Below are 20676 nucleotides of genomic sequence, written 5' to 3'. Positions count from 1 at the left end.
GGCAGATGTACGGCGCTATCCAGGGCTTTGGAGCGGAGCCCGGAGCTGGAGCGCGGAGCAGCTCCGGAGCAGTGGAGCTGCAGGTTTTTGCCTGGAGCTGGAGCGGAGCTGGAGCACAGCTCCAAAGTCCTGGCTATAACTATGCCATTATAGTTCTCATAGTGTAGCTATGCTCTAAGATGCACCTAGGAACTCTGCAGAAGGGGAAGGTGCATATTGCCTTGCTCAGCTGTGTAGCTAGTGCATATGGGGAAGGGGGCTCCCTCGTGCAAGCTGTACACAGTGCAACTGTAACATATTCTTAAAGTAGGTTTCCATATGGACTTTCAATATTCAGCATGATGCTTCTATAGGGAAGCATCTTTAATCACAGAACAACTTCCCTATTGGCAGAACTGAAATTTCCACACTGCAATGCACTGTTTCGCCAGCTCTCCCCCTGACAAGAGAATCACCTCTTACATCCTTTGGGTGGCAGAATAGCCCAGTTGTAGAGTTCTCCCACCCTAAGAACGCATGAGCTATTCACTTGGTAAAGGAAACAACACAGGAGGACAAGCCAGGATGTAGGATTTAAAGTTGCTGAATCAGGCAAATCACCTCTGTGGCTGAGGTGCTAACTTGTCAGGCTGCTAAAAATAATGAAGCACCACATAAGTGCTGAGCATGTTGAAAGTGCTATACAAACATTAACTAGTTAATTACCACAACACCCTAGTGAGACAGGTAAGTTTATCCCCATTTGCAGGTGTGAACACTGAGGTACAGAGAGAGTACATGACTTACCCAAGGTCACACCTTGAGTCAATGCTAGAGCTGAGAACAGTTCTCAAGAGTTCCCGGCCCTAATCCTGTAACCACTAGACAGCACTGACCCTATCCACTAAGTCCAGCAGGGTGGTGTAATGGGGGAATGAGGCTCTGCCACACTGAGTGAACCCCACTGGCTCATTAAATGGGAGCATCTACATCAGTGGTTATCCTGGGTAAGCTTACTTATGGTGGCAGGCAGTGGGAAAGGACGAGTCATGGAACTATATTGGGAGGAAAATCCCCACGAGGGCAGATGAAAAGGATTTCCCACGCAGGGTGTGGGGATAGGCTGGCAAGAAGGAGCAAGTGACAGAGATAGGGACAGGGGCTGCGATGAATGAGAAGTGTGTATGACACCTACACGCTATCCGGACGTAGGCTCTTCGGCTTTTTGTGGTCCCAGCAGAGCTCCATGCCACACACTGACACCAGTAATCTTCTAAACCAAAGAGCTCCTCCACCTGCTGCCGGGAGACCTCGATCTGGACCTCCCGCACCAGCATCCCTGGAAGGAGAGACAACAAAACAGAGGGTTAAGGAGGCCAGAATGCTGAACCTTTATGAAATAAGCTGCATATGGAAGTATACTGTGTGTGAGCATGTGTGTACTCACACACACATGCACTGATTGAAGGGGAGGAAAATGATGGTCCTGCAGCTCGAAAAAGGAACTTGAGAGAGGGATGCATTTGATGAGAGACACAACCCCTTCTTCATGAGGCAGTCATCTCCTCTCTTCCTCTGCAACCACTTCTTCTCTTGCCCCATCTTCTTTTTAAGGGCTTGACCCAGATTCTGATCCATGCCAGGATCCCCTCCACCCACACACACTGTTTTAAAGATGATACTATGTTTCTGGATATGCTGGTGGTTCTGCTGCATTGCCATTTAAGGGTTTTTTTTTTTTAAATCTCATCTCAAAAACAAATAAGCTGAATATCCTGAGTTCGTAACACCACCATACCCTATTAAAACTGAAAGATTTAAAAACATCGCATTTGCTTTTTACCACTGATTCTTGCTTGTTTACTTTTTACATTTCGCCCAGGCAGGGCAATGAAAGTAAAGTAGTCAATTTCACTTTTGTTTCTAGCCAGGTTCTTGTCAGGTTCCCTTCCTGGGTTTTATGTACTACCACAATGCTGAAAAGTTTGGGTTCCAAAACAAGGCAGGGGAATGTTTAAATCCAAACAAAAAATCTTTTTCCATTGGAATTTTTTTTTTAAATCTACACACATTTCTGTTGAGCTCACTTTAGGTCCCATTAAATCTTGTTTCTACATAGACTAAATGTTGTGTCAAAATCAGCCTGACAATGTCCTTTTAAAGTGCCTGTCTGCAGCTGACAAGGACCCTTGGACATATTAAAGCTCCGATGATGCACATGGTGCCATTGCACCCAGCAGAGAGGCCCTGAAGGCACAAAATGGTTTGGAAATAAATCACGTGACTGCTCATATTTGGTAGTGAAGTGAGGTGGGAAGAACAGTATGTCAGCCCCTCACAGTCTGAGAGAGAGAAGTGGCCGCTGAGAGGAGAAGAAAGAGGGAGGTGAGGACTCTGTCTCTTAAGCGGAGAAACGCAATCTAGCTGCACTGAACAAGGTCATGGCAAGTGGTCAAGTGGGTCAACTTCTGAGACTATTTCTGGTCACATGAACATGTCTTAGCCAGCTGGACTGTGTTTAGTCATCCCAGGGTGTGATAACTTATATGAGGAGTCACTATCAGAACTTGGTCTTGTTTAAAATAAATCCCCAGTTACTATCTGTATAGACTAAGGAATCTGTTTTATTGCCTCAACAATACCAGGCACTGATACCGTAGCCTTTCTGTGTTTTTGTACAAACCTAGTCACATCTACATCACATTAAAAAATAAAGGAAAGGTGTTATTTTAGTAGGTGTCCCACCCATGGAGAAACATATAGAACATTCTCATCCTCCTATCTATTGTTGAAGAAACAAAACAGGGAATGATTTCCTATCTTTCACAACATATTCCATACATGTATCCCTCTCTAAGATCACTCGTGTAGCCACTCTGCCGATGGGAGAGAGCTCTCCCGTCGACATAATAAAACCACCTAAATAAGTGGCAGTAACTATGTCAGCGGAAGAGTGTCTCCTGCCGATATAGCGCCATGCACACGAGTGCTTTCGCTGGCAAAACTTACGTCACTCAGGGGTTGTTGGTGGGTTTTTTTTCATACATCTGAGCGATATAAGTTTTGGCACATAAGTGGTAGTGTAGACATGGCTTTAGTATGAACTGAGGAACACGCTTTGTTAAAAATGTATAGTGCCCTTTTTATAACTCTTTCCATTCCTTAATATATTTCTGTTACATTGACAGAACAAGATGGAAACCTGAAGGGTTGCCTAGTGGTCTAGCAAAGTCTGTGTAACTTAATAGATCATGTGCTAGCCTTGCATTTTAAAGGCACAGACTTCAAAGCCATGTGCAGTTGTATATTTTGTTAATTAAAATTTTGGTTAATTTATTTCCATCAATGCAATTAGAAATTACTTTATTTGTAATCACCTTTCTATAGAAAAAATGAGATACCTGAAACAAACAAAAAAGATTTCCCATGGGAAAAAAAGAAAGTTTAGGGAAGAAAAAAAAAAAAAAGCCAAGATTTTCAGAAGTGACTCATATTTTGGATGCCAAGATTCTTTACACACTTCAAAGGGATCTGATTTTCAGAGGGAGGTGCTCAGCGCTTTCTGAAAAATCATCCCTTTACAGTATCTCAGTTGGGCACCCAAGAAGTCAGCCCCAAATCACTAGTCATTTGTGAAAATCTTGGCTGAATTGTTTAACCACATAAAGAGGGGTTATAGCTTTAAACTGCCATGTTAGAACATTAAACAATCAAGTTGAACAAAACAATTGGGACCAAGGCGAGTTTATGCATCTTAGCAGTGCAAAGTTAACACTCATATGTCTTGCTCCCCAGGGCCATTTAAATGGAGAGCCACTTTCTAGCATGGCTGCTAGTACAGATGTTACCTATTTTTCTGTCTGAATTATTATTCTCTGATTTGGCTTATTTTCATTTTTTCCACATAAAATATACTAAGATACACTACAACACTTTTAAAGTATGTTTACATCAACAAAATTTGTCATAAAAGTTATTATTCAAAGCCCGTATTTCTGATCTGTAGCTAAGGACATTGTGTTAAGGGAATCAAACTTTACTATGTTAAGTTGAAATGGGCAATTTTGTGACCCCTCTCCCCTTTGCAGTTGTTCTATCAATGCATAGTGGACACCTGATATGCATACTGTTAGCAAAGTAGGCCATCTTGATTTTAGCTTCTTTTCTCAGGATGGCTGCTGGTCAGGTAAGCCAGCTGCCTATAGTTTTCTTACAGAGGTGCAGTATTGCCTCTATATGAAAGTTGGATTCAGTTTTTCACCTATAGTTGCAATTCAACCTCAGTGAAGAACAAATTTTTTCTCCCCAAATTTACAGCACCTAATCTGTGAGTGAAGATTGAATTTTCTGAGGACTGTCAACTAAATCTGTTACTGCATTTATGAGTTAAAATTATAAGAAATGGGGGTTTTAAGAAAATTTTCCCCAACATGAGAACATTTTCCAGACCCCTTTTGCTCATAAATGAAAGTTTTTTATCCTTCAGACTTTTCATATAGTTAAAACTCATTGCCAAATGCCTTCAAATATGCCTTTGAAGAAATTAGGTTCTAATTAAGCAAAGTTATTAGCAATGTTTCCCTATGTTTTCCACTATATCAACAATACTCCCTTACTCAAAATGGCCACTATTTCCCATGTTATGAACATTGAGATGTAACAATTTTATGAACACTATAGGTAACTAGTCAGTAGGAGGAAGTTATTGTATATTGGGGTTATTTGAATTTCCTATGTAACAGATCGATCTAATTTATACTGGGGGAAGTGGACTGTTCATTATATATCCATAATCTCAAATTCAATAGGGTTCAATGCATGAAGGCCATGTAATGGCTTCCCAGATAAGAATGCCTAAGCACATACGTGCAAGACAATGGGGCAAAGCGTTAACTTCAAGATCCTGTCTCAACCAGCTGCAAACCTTGTTTTGCCATAGCACGGAATTACCAGATCAAAGGGCTATAAAGAGTTAAAGTGACTTGATTCCTGCCAAGTGGGGGCGGGAGGGTAAGTTACCAGGGGCTATCCAGGGAGTTGTCAGAGAGCTCTGACAGGGCACAGGGCTGAAACTGAGAGGCTCTAGGGAGAAGTCTGCATGGAGTGAGTCCAACCAAGGTCCCCCTGTGGAAGATGGTTATATACCTGGTAAGCTTAAGACATGCGTACAGTCCATTATATCGTTTTTAAGATATGTTTTCTCCAAAATGCTTTTGTTCTAAATAAGTAAGTGGATTTAAGGAGGCTGTTTGGTCACCAGTTACCACTGTCATTGCCCTGGAGGGAACAGAGCTGCAGGGTCTGGACATAAGTCAGACTTACTGAAGCAACTCACGGTTGATGCACAGGAGAATGCAATCCAGGGCCCAGTCAGTCAGAGTGGGAGAATGACAGAAATACAGGGGTGGACAGGACCTCGAGAGCTCTAGTCCAGCTCCCTGCGCTGATTCCATTCCCAGAGACAGGTGACAGCTACAGACCTGACATTTAGAGGGAGTGCGCTCAGAAAGACCGGGAGCAGTCAAAGGTGCAGTCTGCCCAGTAACTGTGGAAAGCTGCTCATGGGCCTCAGAAAGGTGGCCACTACTTCAGCAACATCTGGAGAGTACCCGTTAAAAGCAAGCAGTCACCACGTGTCATTACTTCCAACAGGAGTGAAGCCACAAGAAGTCACCACCTTACTACAATGAAATCGCTCTTGGTGGGCTTTTTAGCTGCATTTTTCTCTCCAAGGTAACCACCCACCTTCTGAACTAAAGATTCTGCACATTTCCACTTGAGAAAATGAAGCCCCTTTTTGAACTGCAGAGCATAGAAGAATCACTGGAGACAACCAGCTTCTCTATTTTCTGTGGTATGTAAAGTTCCAACTCTGAGCAAAGATCCATGATGGAATTATAAACTCCAGAAAGCACTGCCAGCTAGTTACAGATATAAAACACATAGTTACTACAGCATTCGCTGCTCTAAATGTTGCGTACATCTCCATGCACGGTTACCTTTATTAGAAGGTTTAGTTTGTTATCACACCCTTGCTCATATAAGGTGCCCATCTCCCTAGCTTCACTAAACTCCTTTGCATTGCCCCTTGGCTCCACCACCTCTGAATCACACCTGACATTTGGCTCCTTTAGCTGGTATGATGGTCACACAGCTGGAATTACAGCAGTACGCAGCAACTAGCCTCCTGAAAATGTAAAGCCTCCTGCCATCCTGAATTCATTTGATATTCATACTGGTAATTTAGATACTAATTAAAGAAATTTACCCATTTCATATGGACTTTTGCAGAAGTTCAACAGTGCAGCATGCATTTCTTTAATGGACACTTTAATTATAGTTATACGTTCATTCTAGATAGAAAACTGAACACCGCAAACAAGAACAAAAACTAACTGCTCAGGAACAAGCATTTTTCCTTCCTACAATCACTCATCACTTATGATAGAACAACAACTCTACTTCATCCCCACACACCTTCTCCTGGTAATCCCCAGCTGGGGGAGATAGCTGCCCTGCATGAATCCAGAAGGAGAGGGGTTAAACGAGATGTCTGACTTGTGATGTACCTCCCTTCAAAGCAGCCACCCATCCCAAAATTGGCACAACTATCCTAATTTTTATGGGTCTGACCTGCAACTTGTAAAGACGGCATGCAAGATAAGTAAGGAATCTTGAGTGCATTTATTAGGAAATCTAGGCTCAGATTTTTAAAGGTATTCGCGCATTCCTGCACTCAGCATTGTAATGCCTAACTAATTTAGGAGCCTAAATTCCATTTTCAAAAGTGATTTACACCCTTAGGTATCCTAACCCCATTGCTTATCAATGGAATTTTGGCTCCTAAGTGCCTAAAATCACTTTTGAAAATGAGATTTTGGCTCCTAAATCAGTTAGGCATTACAATGCTGAATGCAGCAATGCCTCAATACCTTTTAAAATCTGGGACATAGTGAATAAGGTGCGACTGGAAGGCGTATTCAAATTCACTAGAATGGAAAGTGACTGGGGAATCCTGTAGGAAGAGTGTAAGTAGGGAATAGCGGACTGCAAATCCTCAGGAAAAGAAAAATGCAAGGAACAGGAAAAGTGGCTTCATGAAGAACTGCTCAAATATCTCAGGTTTCAATAAACAGTCTTCCCTTTACAGAGTAGTTTTGGAAAGGCAACCAAGCAAGAACTCACAGAACTGAGTGACCTCACAGTTAAAACTAGATGGTGATGATATGAGGATGATGGAACAGGAAAACATTGACACAATTAAGAAGCTCTTCATAACAGGCAGGTGAATGAAATACTTATAAATGTGAACATGCACAAATCAGCTGACCCAGATGTCATGTACCACTGACATTTGATTTTGAAAACTAATGGAAACTTTGGGAGGTACTGATTGCCTGGAGATAAGAAACTATAATGCTGATATTTTAAAAACAAAGAAGAGTGAGCCTGGTAATTACTGCGCTGTTAGTAATGTTCTGGTAAAAATATTGGGGGGGGGGGGGGGGGGAAAATCATTATCTAGGGGCTAATGGGATCATGAACAATAGACATTATTAATAGATTTTAAGGCCAGAAGGGACCATTATGGTCATCCAGTCTGATCCCCTGCACAACTCAGGCCAAAGAACCCCGATCTATAACTTTTGCATCAACCCCGTAACTTCTGTTTGAGCTAGAGCATATCTTTCAAAGATATTCCATCTTGATTTAAAGACTTCAAGTGATGATCACTTCACCACATCCATGGGTTTATACAGACCCATAACTTATAAGAGAAACTTGATTGTTATTTTTTTTTCAGGACACAGTTACAAAATTAGTGATGAAGAGACGGGTAGATGTAAAATATTTAAATTTTAGCAAACCATTTAATTAAGTCAGACCAATGATTCAACCAGTCCATTATCCTGTCTCTGACAGTGACCAGAACCACGAGGGTTTCAGAAGAAAGTGCAAGAAATCCAGTAATGGACAATTATGGAATAATATGCCCATAAGATACATTTTTCCTAGTCCAGGCAGCTACTGGTTGATTTATGCTCTGAGCATGAGAGAGTTGATATCACTTATATATATTTTAAATTCTACCTATGAACATTCTCACTATCCATTAAAGATCTAATTGTTTTTTGAATCTGACTAAGCTCTTGGCCTCTGATACCCTTCACCAATGAGTCCTGCGGATTGATTATGTGTTGTGTATTTTCTTTTTATCAGTTTTAAATGCCTTTCAATTTCATTAAATGTCCCCTCATTCCTGGATTATGAGAAAGATAAATGCCAGTGCCTGACCTACCTTCTTTAGACCAGCCATTATTTTGTATAATCTCCCTTTCTCGTTCGTTTTCTCTCTAAACAAAAATCTTGATCTTTCCAATCTCTCTTCATCCAATTTTTCCCCCTGCCTGTAATCATTTTCATTGCCAGCCGCTGAACCCCTTTGTATTTCTGCTTTACCTTGTTTGATATAGGGTTGGCAAAACTGAATAGAGTATTCCAGGTGAGGGTGATACCAAGGATTTATATAATGGCATTATAAAAGTCTCAATATTCTTTTCTATCCTATTCTCTAAGCATCCTGTTTGCTTTTTTGGTTGCCACTGCACACGGAACAAAGCTTTTCAATGAGCTGACCCCTAGCTTTTTTTCCTGTGTGATTCCATTTAATTTAGAACTCAGCAAAGTGTGTGAGTAATTCACGTTGTTGCTTCCAACGCGTCTTTGTCAACAGTGAATTTCATCTGACATTATGCCATCCATTCACCCAGCTTTGTTAGGTCCTTCTGAAGTTCCTCAGAGCTCTCTAGATTGACTATCACAAATAAAGTTGTGTCATCTGCAAAGTTTGCCACCTACTTGTTCAGCCTGTTCCAGACCATTAGTGAATATGTTCAATTAGAGAGGAAGGAATGTCTGGTGGTTAGAGCAGGGGTCAGCAACCTGCGGCACACGTGCCAAAGACGGCACGCGAGCTGATTTTTGATGGCACGCTGCTGCCTGCCGGGGTCCTGGCCCCATTCAGCCCCCCCGCCCACCAATTTCTCCTGCAGGAGCAGGAGGCAGAAGCTTGGTCATGCCGGCAGCCAAGCTCCCCCCTCCCCCACTTCTTCCCCCAGCGTGGTGCTTTCCTGCCCCTCCCCCTCCCTCTCCCTCCCGCCGATCAGCTGATCGCCCTTGCGAGGGGGAGGGAGAGAGAAGAGGTGGGGACTGGGCCCTAGGGAAAGGGATGGGAATGGGGCATATCCCCTCCAGCCCCCTGCTGTGAGCACCCCCACGAGCCGAGCACCCCAGCCCTCTGCCCTGACCCCTGAACCCCCCCCCCACACACCCAGCCCTCTGCCCTGTTCCCTGAACCCCCTCACACACCTCCAGCCCCCATTCTGACTCCTGCACCCCCCACACATACTCAGCCCCCCCACACCCCATGCCCTGACTCTTGCACCCCCCGCCACATCCCCACCCCCACCCTGAGCACCAAACTGGAGCTCCTGAACCCCCCCATTCCTACCTGCACCCCCGGTCTGGGGTCCCTGCCCTGACCCCTGAACCCCCTCCACACACCCAGCCCTCTGCCCTGACCCCTGAACCCCCCCACACACACACCCAGCCTTCTGCCCTGACCCCTGCACCCCCACACACACCCAGCCCTCTGCCCTGACCCCTGCATCCCCTCACAACACCCAGCCCTCTGCCCTGACCCCTGCACTCCCTCACACACCTCCAGCCCCCGTTCTGACTCCTGCACCCCCCACACATACCCAGCCCCCCCACACCCCATGCCCTGACTCTTGCACCCCCCCCACACATCCCCACCCTCACCCTGAGCACCAAACGGGAGCTCCTGCACACACACACACCCCACACACATTCCCACCTGCACCTCCGGTCTGGGGTTCTGGTTGCCGGCCCCTTGTGAAGTGGGCTGTAGCCCACGAAAGCTTATGCTCAAATAAATTTGTTAGTCTCTAAGGTGCCACGAGTACTCCTGTTCTTTTTGCGGCTACAGACTAACACGGCTCCTACTCTGAAACCTGACATTTTTGCTGAGAATTTTGCACCACTTTTCTATCAGAAAGGCATTTTGCCAAAGGCTGAAATTTTCAAAAGAGACTAAGGGAGTTAGGCACCCAAATCCCATTGAAACTGAATGGGTATTGCAGGCCTTCCTGAGGCTCCTTGAAAAATCCCAACCAAAAATCTTCCAACCTTCTCTGATCAAACAGAAGAGGTCCGAGTATGGATCCTTGGGGCACGCCACTGTTCACCTTTTGCCATGCTAAAAACTGACCATTTATTCCTGCTCTTGGTTCCTGTCTCAGCCACTTTCTAATCCATGTCAGTATTTTACGCCTTACCCTGACTACTTAGTTTTCTCAACCACCTCCTGTGAAGTGCTTTCTGATAGTCCAACTAAATTATATCTAATAGTTCTCCTTTATCAACACTGTTTTGTAGCTTGGAGAGGAACAATTTTCATCTAAAAAAGCCATGCTGGTATGATTCCTCCCACAAGGGTATTGAACTTAATTACATTGTAGTCACTATTATTAAGTGGCTCAACTATAGCTACTTCTTGACTGAACTCCTGTGGGTTACATACAACTAAGTTGGGAACACTGTCTCCTTTTGTGTTCTCTAGAACTAGCTGTTCCAAGAAGCAACTGTTTTAACATGTTGATAAATTGCTTCTCAGTGGGGTACCGCAAGGGAGTTTGATAGGTCCAGTCTTATTTAATATCCTCATCAACAAAGTTGGAGGGACAGCTTTTCTACTAAAAGTCACAGATAATACAAAATTGAGAAGAGCTGTGAATAGCAGTGAAGACAGAGAAATCACATAAAAGTGACCTAGACAGTTTGGACACATGGACAGGAAATGATCAAATGAATTGGAAAAATACAAGCTAATATATCTGGGGGAAATAATCTCAAACAGAGATATACAGTGGGAGGAAGAAAACTAGAAAGTGGTAAATTCTGAGACAGACTTCTGGGCAATAGTATACAACAAATTAGCCATGCGCTTGCAAGAGGATCTGGCAGCAGAAAAGATCAATTCGATTTTGGGTGGCACATGAGGACACTTCACAGCACAGAGAAGGGTGATCACACTCCTGTTCTCTTTGGCTCTGGTGTGAATGCTTCTCCAATATTACATTCACACATGGACACTTCAGTCTCAGACTTTACTAAAGACTAACAAAAATCTTCAGTGGCCTGAAGGAAAATTAGACAAAGTAAAATGCACATAGCTTGACCAAACAAGGCGTACTAGGGAGGCATTATATCAGTCTACAAATGTATGGATGGAGTAGGCAACAAGAAGGGAGAGGAAATTCATTCTTACGTGGTGGGAAGGTCTTCCTTGAACTTGCAAAATCTGACTGTGGAACCAGAGAAGGGGCTTACAAAACACTTTTAAAGGGGACCCATCCTGTCAGGCGATGCTGAAAGGAGGCGGTAATACTGTTCCTCATCCAAAGTGGAAAGGGATCCAGTTATTCCTCCTTTTCAAGCATGCCTGCACAGTAATGTGCTTTAAATACCACTGTGTTGTACACTACAGAGCCTTAAAAAGAGAGAGGGAGTAGACAGATGAAGTGGCAGAGGAGAGAGAAAGTCAGAAAAGAAAGAGAAGGGGGGGAGGGGAGGAATGGGGTAAAAAGAGAGTCGGGTCTGCAATGGTTTCTTACCAGTCACCTCATCCAGGCTCTCCTTAGTGAGATGGTCATTCTGATTGACCCACTCGCCATTGCACTTGAAGTAAATCTGAGTGGCTGGGTTGGCTCTGCAGATCAGCTCCACAGGTTTGTTCTTTACAATGTATGCATCTTGTGGCTCCAGTAGGAAATGGGGGAGGGTCTCTGCAGGGGCTGATGGGAAGGAATCTGGAAGCACATCGCCGTACTCAATTCCTGCAAGGAAAGAGAGAGAGTCAGGAAAACAGTTACTCCTACAGAGCATGCTCCACAAATGCTTCCACTAGCGTAACCAGAGTCTAAACCAATAAGCTCTTTATTTAAGAATTATCAGACACATACATGCACATAATATGTTGGGGAAGGGTCAACACGCCTTTTGTAAAGGGAAATCATGCCTCACCAATCTATTTGAATTCTTTAAGGGTGTCAACAAGCATGTGGATAAGACAAGGGTGATCCCGTGGATATAGTGTACAGTAATTCCTCACTTAAAGTCGTCCCGGTTAACACTGTTTTGTTGTTACGTTGCTGATCAATTAGGGAACATGCTCGTTTAAAGTTGTGCAATGCTCCCTTCTAATGTCGGTTGGCAGCCGCCTGCTTTGTCTACTGCTTGCAGGAAGAGCAGCCCGTTGCAGCTAGCTGGTGGGGGCTTGGAACCAGGGTGGACCGGCAGCCCCCCTATCAGCTCCCCACTCCCCTAAGTTCCCTGTGCAGCAGCTGCCTGCAGTTCAGCTGTTCCTCCCCCCACTGCCATGTGCTGCTCCTGCCCTCTGCCTTGGAGCTGCTCCCTGAGACTCCTGCTTGCTGTGCAGGGGGGAGGGAAAGAAGAGGGGGGCTAATGTCAGGGTGTCCCCCTCCCCCCTGCTCCTGCACCCCGCTTACCCATCTTCCATAGAGCAGGGGGGATACACAACAGGGCTCAGGATGGAGGGAGCTTGCTGGCAGCAGCTGTGGTCTCAGCAAGCTGATCTAATTAACAAGGCAGTGTACTTAAAGGGGAAATGCGCATCTCTCTCTCTTACACATACCATGTGTCTCTGCAATTGTCTCCCCTCCCTCCATTCCTGCTGCCTTGCAGAGTGAGAGAGTTAACCCTTCAGGGCTCAGCCAATTGCTAGTTCATCATTTAGCAGTAAGGGAAATATCCCACTCTCTGACTCCTCCACCTCAACCAAGCTTCACAATCATCATCACTGTGTACCAGTATTAAATTCTTTGTTTAAAACTTATACTGTGTGTGTGTGTGACTATATATATATAGTCTTTTGTCTGGTGAAAAAAAAATTCCCTGGAACCTAACCCCCTCATTTACATTCATTCTTATGGGGAAATTGGATTCACTTAACATCGTTTCACTTAAAGTCGCATTTTCCAGGAACATAATTACAACATTAAGTGAGGAGTTACTGTACTTGGACTTTCAGAAAGTCTTTGATAAGGTCCCACACCAAAGGCTCTTAAGCAAAGTAAGCAGTCATGGGATAAGAGGAAAGGTCCTCTCATGGGTCAGTAACAAGTTAAAAGATAGGAAACAAAGGGTAGGAATATATTGTCATTTTTCACAATGTGAGAGGCAAATAGTGGGTTCCCCCAAGGATCTGTAGTAGGATCAGTGCTACAAACATATTCAAAAATGATCTGGAAAAAGGGGCAAACAGCAAGGTGGCAAAGTTTGCAGATGATACAAAATTACTTAAGATAGTTAAACCCAAAGCAGACTGGGAAGTGTTACAAAAGGATCTCACAAAAGTGGGTGATTGGGCAAGAAAATGGCAGATAAAATTCAATGTTGATAAATGCAAAGTAATGCATATTGGAAAACATAATCTCAACTATACGCACAAAATGATGAGGTCTAAATTAACTGTTTCCACTCATGAAAGATTTTGGAGTCATTGTGAATAGTTCTCTGAAAACATCCACTCAATGTGCAGCAAGAGTAAAACAAAACAAACAAAAAACACTAACAGAATGATAGGAACCATTAGGAAATGGATCAATAATAAGACAGAAAATATCATAATGCCACTATATAAATCCATGGTATGCCCACATCTTGAATACCACATGCAGTTCTTATCGCCCCATCTCAAAAAAGGTTTATTAGAACTGGAAAAAGTACAGAGAAGAGCAACAAAAATGATTAGGGGTTTGGATCAGCTTCCATATGAGAAGAGATTAAAAAGACTGGGACGCTTTGGCTTAGAAAAGAGATGACTAAGGGGGGATATGATGGAGGTCTATAAAATCCTGAATGGTTTGGAACAAGTGAATAAGGAAGTGTTATTTGCCCCTTCACATAACAAAAGAACCAAGGGTCACCCAAGGAAATTAATAGGCAACAGGTTTAAAACAAACATAAGGAAGTACTTCTTCACATAATGCAGTCAACCTGTGAAATTCATTGCCAGGGGATGTTGTGAAGCCAAAAGTATAAGTGGTTTTAAAAAAGAATTAGATAATTTCATAATGGCTATTAGCCAAGATGGTCAGGGATGCAACCCCATGATCTGGGTGCCTCTGACTACCAGAAGTGAAAACAGGGGATGGATCACTTGATAATTGCCCTCTTCTATTCATTCCCTCTGAAGTATCTGGCACCAATCACTGTCAGAACACAGGATACTGGGCTAGACGGACTATTAGTCTGAACCAGTGTGGCCGTTCTTATGTAAAATATCATTGCCAACTACTTCACTACCACTACTTCCACTCCACACAGTTTCCCATACCCTCTTAGAAGCCCCATTAGTCTGACTCAGTGTGGCCATTCTTATGTAAAGTATTACCGCCAGCTACTTCACTACCATTACTTCCACTCCACACAGTTTGCCATACCCTCTTAGAAGCCTGAAAATGATTATTTTCTTCCAGATTTTGTCCTTCCCCTGTTTATCCCTCATGCTTCTCTGCTCTGCGGCAGCCTTTCCCTTTCTTCTCTCTCAGACACCTGCACCATGTGAGTGGGGAAGTGCTCGTTTTCACTGCTGACAACAAGGGCAGCTCTCAGTAACGTTCAGTGTGTCACATACAAATGGTGGAAACAGAATCCAACAGGGGCCAGCCTACTAGCCTTGAGACATCAAAGGAGACCCAAGTTTGGGTGCCTCGCTCCTGGACCAGTTCAAGGCTGTGAGCCCTACAGAGGGCCAGTGCCTGTAGAGGAAGGGAGCCCTTTTAATCACACTTCAGTGATGTCCTCTGGCTAATACACAGAGGGGCATTTACCGGCTCAGGAGAAGTTGCATATATTGACCTCATCCCCTGGAAGCAAGGCTGATACAATGTGTACCTTAAGGGAAGGGGATGGGGAATATCTCTCTGTTTATGGTTATGAAAGAGATTGGAGGCCCTCAGAGAAGAAAAAACAAATATTAAGAATCCAGAGAACATTCGTCACTAGATTATAAATTAAATGTACTTCTGACATGTTCTGTGCTCCAACAGAAGCCTGCTCTTCCACCCTTCACTGGAGCCATGAGCAACATATGACTCAGCCAAGTGCCTCTGACCCACAGCCATGCTGCTGCTAACCAGACCCAGGGCATCCATAGTGTGTCACTGGCACCCTAGCACTCCAAAGTCACACTAATCCTGCAATTCTTGCTGGGTGGAGGTACTTGCAATAGGGAAAACACACGATAAATCCAGGAGTTGGGGTGGGCACTTCATGTCAGAGCTACCTCATCATTGCCCAAACAGCAATGTGAACGCATTATCAGGACACAAGGCACTTGAGGCTACTCTGAAGGAGGGTGCTTGGAGGATGTACCTACAAGTCATGGATCAGAACCAAAGGGGTTAAAGAAAATCAAGCCGCTGAAATGGAAAGGAGGCTGTTCACACTATCTTCCTCCCAGTCTCCTGTTCCATGTCAGCTCTTTTCACAGGTTCCCTTCTGTGAGAATGAGCAGAGGGTCTGGCACTGCCCCAGGGCCTCCAATCCCACAGCCTAAAGGAATGCATTGGTATGATCCAAACAAAACCCCAGCAGGGCTTGCATTGGGAAAGCTGACCATGACCGCAACATAAATCACACAGACCTGTCTTTTCAGGTTTTAGGCACAGCTCTTTTTTGGATTCCAGTGGTCCCCACACCAGCCAACTCTCCCGCTTCTTTTGCATAACACTCACATTCCACTACCCCTGCCCATGCCCTGCTCATCCCTCTCAGAAGATTATACACTCCAACACAGAGATCACAATATTTCATGAATGATCAACAATAGAGGTTTTGCAGCAGCTGCAAATATAATCCAAAGTACCAGTGACTTTTTTTTCCATGACTAAAACCATTGAATTGGTAATGGACTTGGACACCACACTCACAATCTCCCTGGCACATACACGTGACTACTTCTATTCCAGCCAGGCCATTTGCTTTAGGAATCAAGAGCTATAAAGAAAGCAAGATCCTAGAGCACTTGACAGCGGAGCAAGGATTTAATATATTAGTCTCCTCTCTAGAAACCTGAGTTCAGGTATGATATTTTGGTCACAAGTGTCGTGAGTTTGTCAGGTATGATCTTAGTGAATATTTATCCACATATACCAAAAGTTGACACAAAGGGACAATTGGTAGCTCGTGTTCAGGCAAGGCCAAGTAGTGACACAGAACAGAGGTGATGTAGGTGAGCACTGAGCTACCACAGCAGAACTGTATGTGCCCAGGAAACAGCATAGGACGTAGCAGGTCGGGCTTAAGATGCTTGAGCAGAGTTGCCTGCATGCCCTACATCCAGCTCTAATGAATGCTGTCCAGTTCATCACCTTCATGAGCCCTAAAATGTAAACTAAGAATCACTAAACCCCTAGCATTCACGAATCGCAAAATCAGGCCCTTTAAAAATCATGAATTTTTAAAATTTGAAGGTTGTTTTATTTGACTTTTTGGTTTCAGAGCCTTTAGGTAACTTTCAGGTCAAGTTTTCAGGCTTTTCTCTGCAACCCTGAGGGCTATAAGCTTATCCTTTTTCAACTGGGAAGTGGAAGTTGAAATTCTCAGCTCCAGGCATTAGGGCTTCACAGTAAATGTTGCCAGATTGGTGATAAAATCTTGAGAGCTGGCAATGCTGAAGTGAGCCCACTCCCCAGTCACCCGTAGCAAAAAGCTATGGTATAAAAGAGGGCCACAGAACATTGAAAGTGTTATAGGAAGTAAAAAGAAAACAAAAGCCAAGCAGACCAAGAAAGCAAAATGACCAAGTTGCCTCCTGAGTGAAAAGCAGCGAGTGAAAAAACACACGAGGTCAGTCATTTAAAATCCATTTAGGAAAATTGACCTTCCATTTCCATTTTAACACAACACTAAGGGAGAACAGTAAGAAATTTGTCATAATCCATTAACTGCTCTTTTGGAAACAATGAATTAAACTCCAGGCTAGCTTCTCTCTCTCTCTTTCGGGCTCTTCCCCTCTCTGCTGCTGCCACCAGCCATTCCCTCTCTGATTTCATTTGCAGGTCTGTAATTTTCTCAGCACCCTACCAATTGCACTGGGACACAGAATAATTAGGATGTACAATGCCCTCCTGGAGAGCTATTGTGAGCTGCTGCCCAACTCAAACACCAGGCTGCCGGCTGGCGCCCCAAGCCATCACAGGGTAGGAGGGGAAGAAACAGGCAAGAGAGCATTATGTTTTTGTGAAGAACTGAACACAGTGCAATGAACATTCAAATACTTGAGGATTGAAGGATTTAATGAATAAGTGTCCTTCAGTGTAGATCCCACAGATAAACAGCGGGGAGTGATGACTAAAGAACAAGCATGTTCACAGCTTTCTGTTTTGGCCTTTAAAAAGAAGACATTAGTACAAAGCTCAGCAGGATATCTGAGAGGACAACCAGCTCTGGGGGTGACATAAGCACCCCATCAGTTACAAAGATAAGGAGCAAGGGGGTGGGGAGAGCCTATCAGAACTGGGGGAAATAGGTACGGAAGAATCACAGTCAAAACTGCTGACCATGATAATGTTGCAGGTGATGTTCTCAATGGAGTGCATGGATTTTACTGCTGGGCCTGACATTAGACCATGGTCTTTTGCGAACAACACCAAACACAACTGATAGGCATAGCAAGGTTCTGGCCAACTATGGAGCACAAAGGACAGGAGCAAGACCAAAATGGCTTCTGCCCTCAGTGAGTAGAGACCAACTGATACAGATGGACAGAAAGGAGCAGTACAGGAGAAGCCTTCACCTTTCATCAGGAAGACATCATCTTATACCTCACATCACTGAAATGCTGCTACCTCTGGGGTGAAGCAAAACAACTATTACACAGCAACACAACACAACACAACAGCAGACCCTATTAGAGTTGAAATTTTAGCCAGGCGCCAAGGCTAAAAACTGTTCATATCGCAAAAAGCGTCACTCGAATTTTTGAAGTGCATTAGATCAACAGAAACCAGGTGAAGTGGAACATACACGGCACCTAAGATACATGTTCAAGGTAAGAAATAAATGACCATGTTACAAACCATTTACTTGACTATAATCACCCTCCCTAGTCACCATATTCAATGCTCTCCAGACCAGGTGCCGCTGGGAACACACTGTTACTGGTTTACAGAGAAGAGCAGGTCTGTGAGCCTGGCTTTGAGTATAAAATTCATAGGGCACTGTACGTCCTCACAATCTGACCATGAGACTTTGTGCGGTGGAATCCTTAACAGCTGAAGTGGAGGTCAAGACCTCTATTTTACCTCACATCTGAAAACCGCAGCACACCTAGCGCCATGCTGTGGTATTGATTCAGCACCGTCCCAGGGGGAGGAGCATCACTTTCTCACTAAATCGCCAACACTACCTGTTGCAGAACCTGCATGTTTCTTGGAGATCTCCCATCTAGGCACTGGCCTGACCGCATTCTGCGTCTCTAACCTGGCCTGATGAGAGTCATGGAAAAAGGTAATACGGCTACAAGCAACAGGGTGAGTGGATGGATTAGCACAGTGCCGGAGAGGCTTCTACCCTGCATTTGGCTGAGCATTGCTGATTCAGAGGGATGGTCAAGTGCAGCACTGCAGAGACCTTTGCAAAGCAGCAGGTAAGAACAGCTGATAAAAGAGATGGGAAGTGCCAAGTCACTCATGACTGAATTCCCAGTGACTCCTGGGTGCTTCCAGTATGTGCCATAAATCAACACATTCTTAACAACGTGCACATGCGTAAAAAGCCAATGCATGCTGCAAAAATGCCATTATGTATCACCATACCCATATTTATGGGTCATTGTCACTAATGAGTTCATACGAGGCTCTACCAGGCCTAAGTGCTCAGCCTCCATTGCCTCTAGTTATTTCACAGAATCATAGGGTTGGAAGGGACCTCGGGTTATCTAGTGCAACCCCCTGCAGGGCCAATTCCCAGACAGATTTTTGCCCTGATCCCTAAATGGCCCCCTCAAGGATTGAACTCACAACCCTGGGTTTAGCAGGCCAATGCTCAAACCACTGAGCTATCCCTCCTCCCTCCTTCTTCCTCCTCCTTGGGGGGAGGGATAGCTCAGTGGTTTGAGCATTGGCCTGCTAAACCCAGGGTTGTGAGTTCAATCCTTGAGGGGGCCACTTAGGGATCTGGGGCAAAATCAGTACTTGGTCCTGCTAGTGAAGGCAGGGGGCTGGACTCGATGACCTATCAAGGTCCCTTCCAGTTCTAGGAGATAGGATATCTCCATTAATTTAATTTAATTTAATTTAAAATTTAATTTCCTATACCTCTGGGGTGGCAGTACAGTGGCTGCTGTAGCATTACATCACGTCCTCTTAAACGGACACCTTTCATACACACTACGAGCTCCTGGATCACAGGGAACCTCACCTGTTTTACCCATTGTTCAATCACCAGGCTTTTTGGCAAAATAATGTAACCTCTTTGATTCCACAAATCTAGATTTTCTGGCAAAAGAGGCTGAATAGTAAGGGTATCTGTTTCCAGCATCAGCCAATGAAGTGTGAAAACCTCCTTTAAAATAATATTTTGCATTCTGACAGCACTTTCCTACCAGGATTCCAAACTGTCTTACTAAAAATTAACAAAGTGTCTATCTCTGCAATGATAACTTCTTGTTATCCCCCCCTTACACAGATGGGGAAATTGAGGCACACAGTGGGAGAGTGACTTGGCCATGGTGTCAGAGCAGCTGGCTTGTGGACAGGGAGGAATAGAAAACCCAGATCTCCAGACTCCCAGTCTCCTCTGCTAACTCATCTATGCTCAAAGAAGTGGTTGATCCCAGGATGGATGCACTGACTGTTCACTCATAGAGACCTAACAAGAAGTCTTGATCACAGGTGTAATGAATTTGGTATCCTCAATAAAGTCTCTACAGGACAGCTGCTGGTATCTCAGTTCATCCCCCTAGCAGCCACTGCCTAGGAGAAGCAAGAGACTGGAGTGACTGGGTGTGTTACAGGTCAGGAATGAGGCGCACTGGTGGAGCTGGACCAACACTGGACCAGCTGGGGACCGGAAAAGGAGACTGAAGGTCAAGCGGAGACGTACTGTAAGAGCGTTGTGGGAGAAACTTGCACAGAACCTGACTGGTTCTACCCACAGCATTTCCTGTCCCTCATTTTCCTGAGACCCAACATTCATCCAGGAAAAAAAAGGTAATCCCAGTGTCCCACCATAATGGCTCGCGGCATATATCGTGCATATGCTCCACCTCCTTCCTGTACTGCAGAAACGCAGATACACACATAAATATTGATTGCGACGTGCTCTGCGACGTGCTCTGCTTCCCCCATTTATGCTCTTTGCCTGAGCTGCAGGCCGTTTTTATGACTTTGTTTTACAACTCTAATGCCAGGATCATTTATAAAGTAGGTTTGTATATACCGAATGTAAACATTAGAAATCCATTAGTCTCTTAAAGTGCGTCTGGCAGAGTTCTCCCCCACCCTAGCCCTCCCGGTAATCTCCAGTCCTCTCCCAGGCATGGCTGAAGGGAATTTCAAAGGATTACAAGTACTTAAAGATATATTA

At 44.3% G+C, this 20676-nt stretch overlaps 1 protein-coding gene across 1 annotated transcript in view; it reads right to left on the bottom strand.

The window, feature by feature from the left end:
• The window catches only part of UNC5B (unc-5 netrin receptor B), a 154105-nt gene that overhangs the window by 29351 nt on the left and 104078 nt on the right, over window positions 1-20676 (bottom strand). Inside the window, exons 2-3 of the mRNA XM_065407776.1 lie at window positions 11676-11897; window positions 1175-1318 (exon numbers count right to left, since the gene is read on the bottom strand). Of these exons, the coding sequence (XP_065263848.1) occupies window positions 1175-1318; window positions 11676-11897 (366 nt within the window). The remainder of the gene's footprint in view (window positions 1-1174; window positions 1319-11675; window positions 11898-20676) is intronic.

Source organism: Emys orbicularis, chromosome 7 (genome assembly GCF_028017835.1).
Source record: "Emys orbicularis isolate rEmyOrb1 chromosome 7, rEmyOrb1.hap1, whole genome shotgun sequence".
NCBI lineage: Eukaryota > Metazoa > Chordata > Testudines > Emydidae > Emys > Emys orbicularis.
The sequence above is the reverse complement of the archived record's forward strand: the minus strand, read 5'-3'. Positions and strand labels throughout refer to the sequence as shown.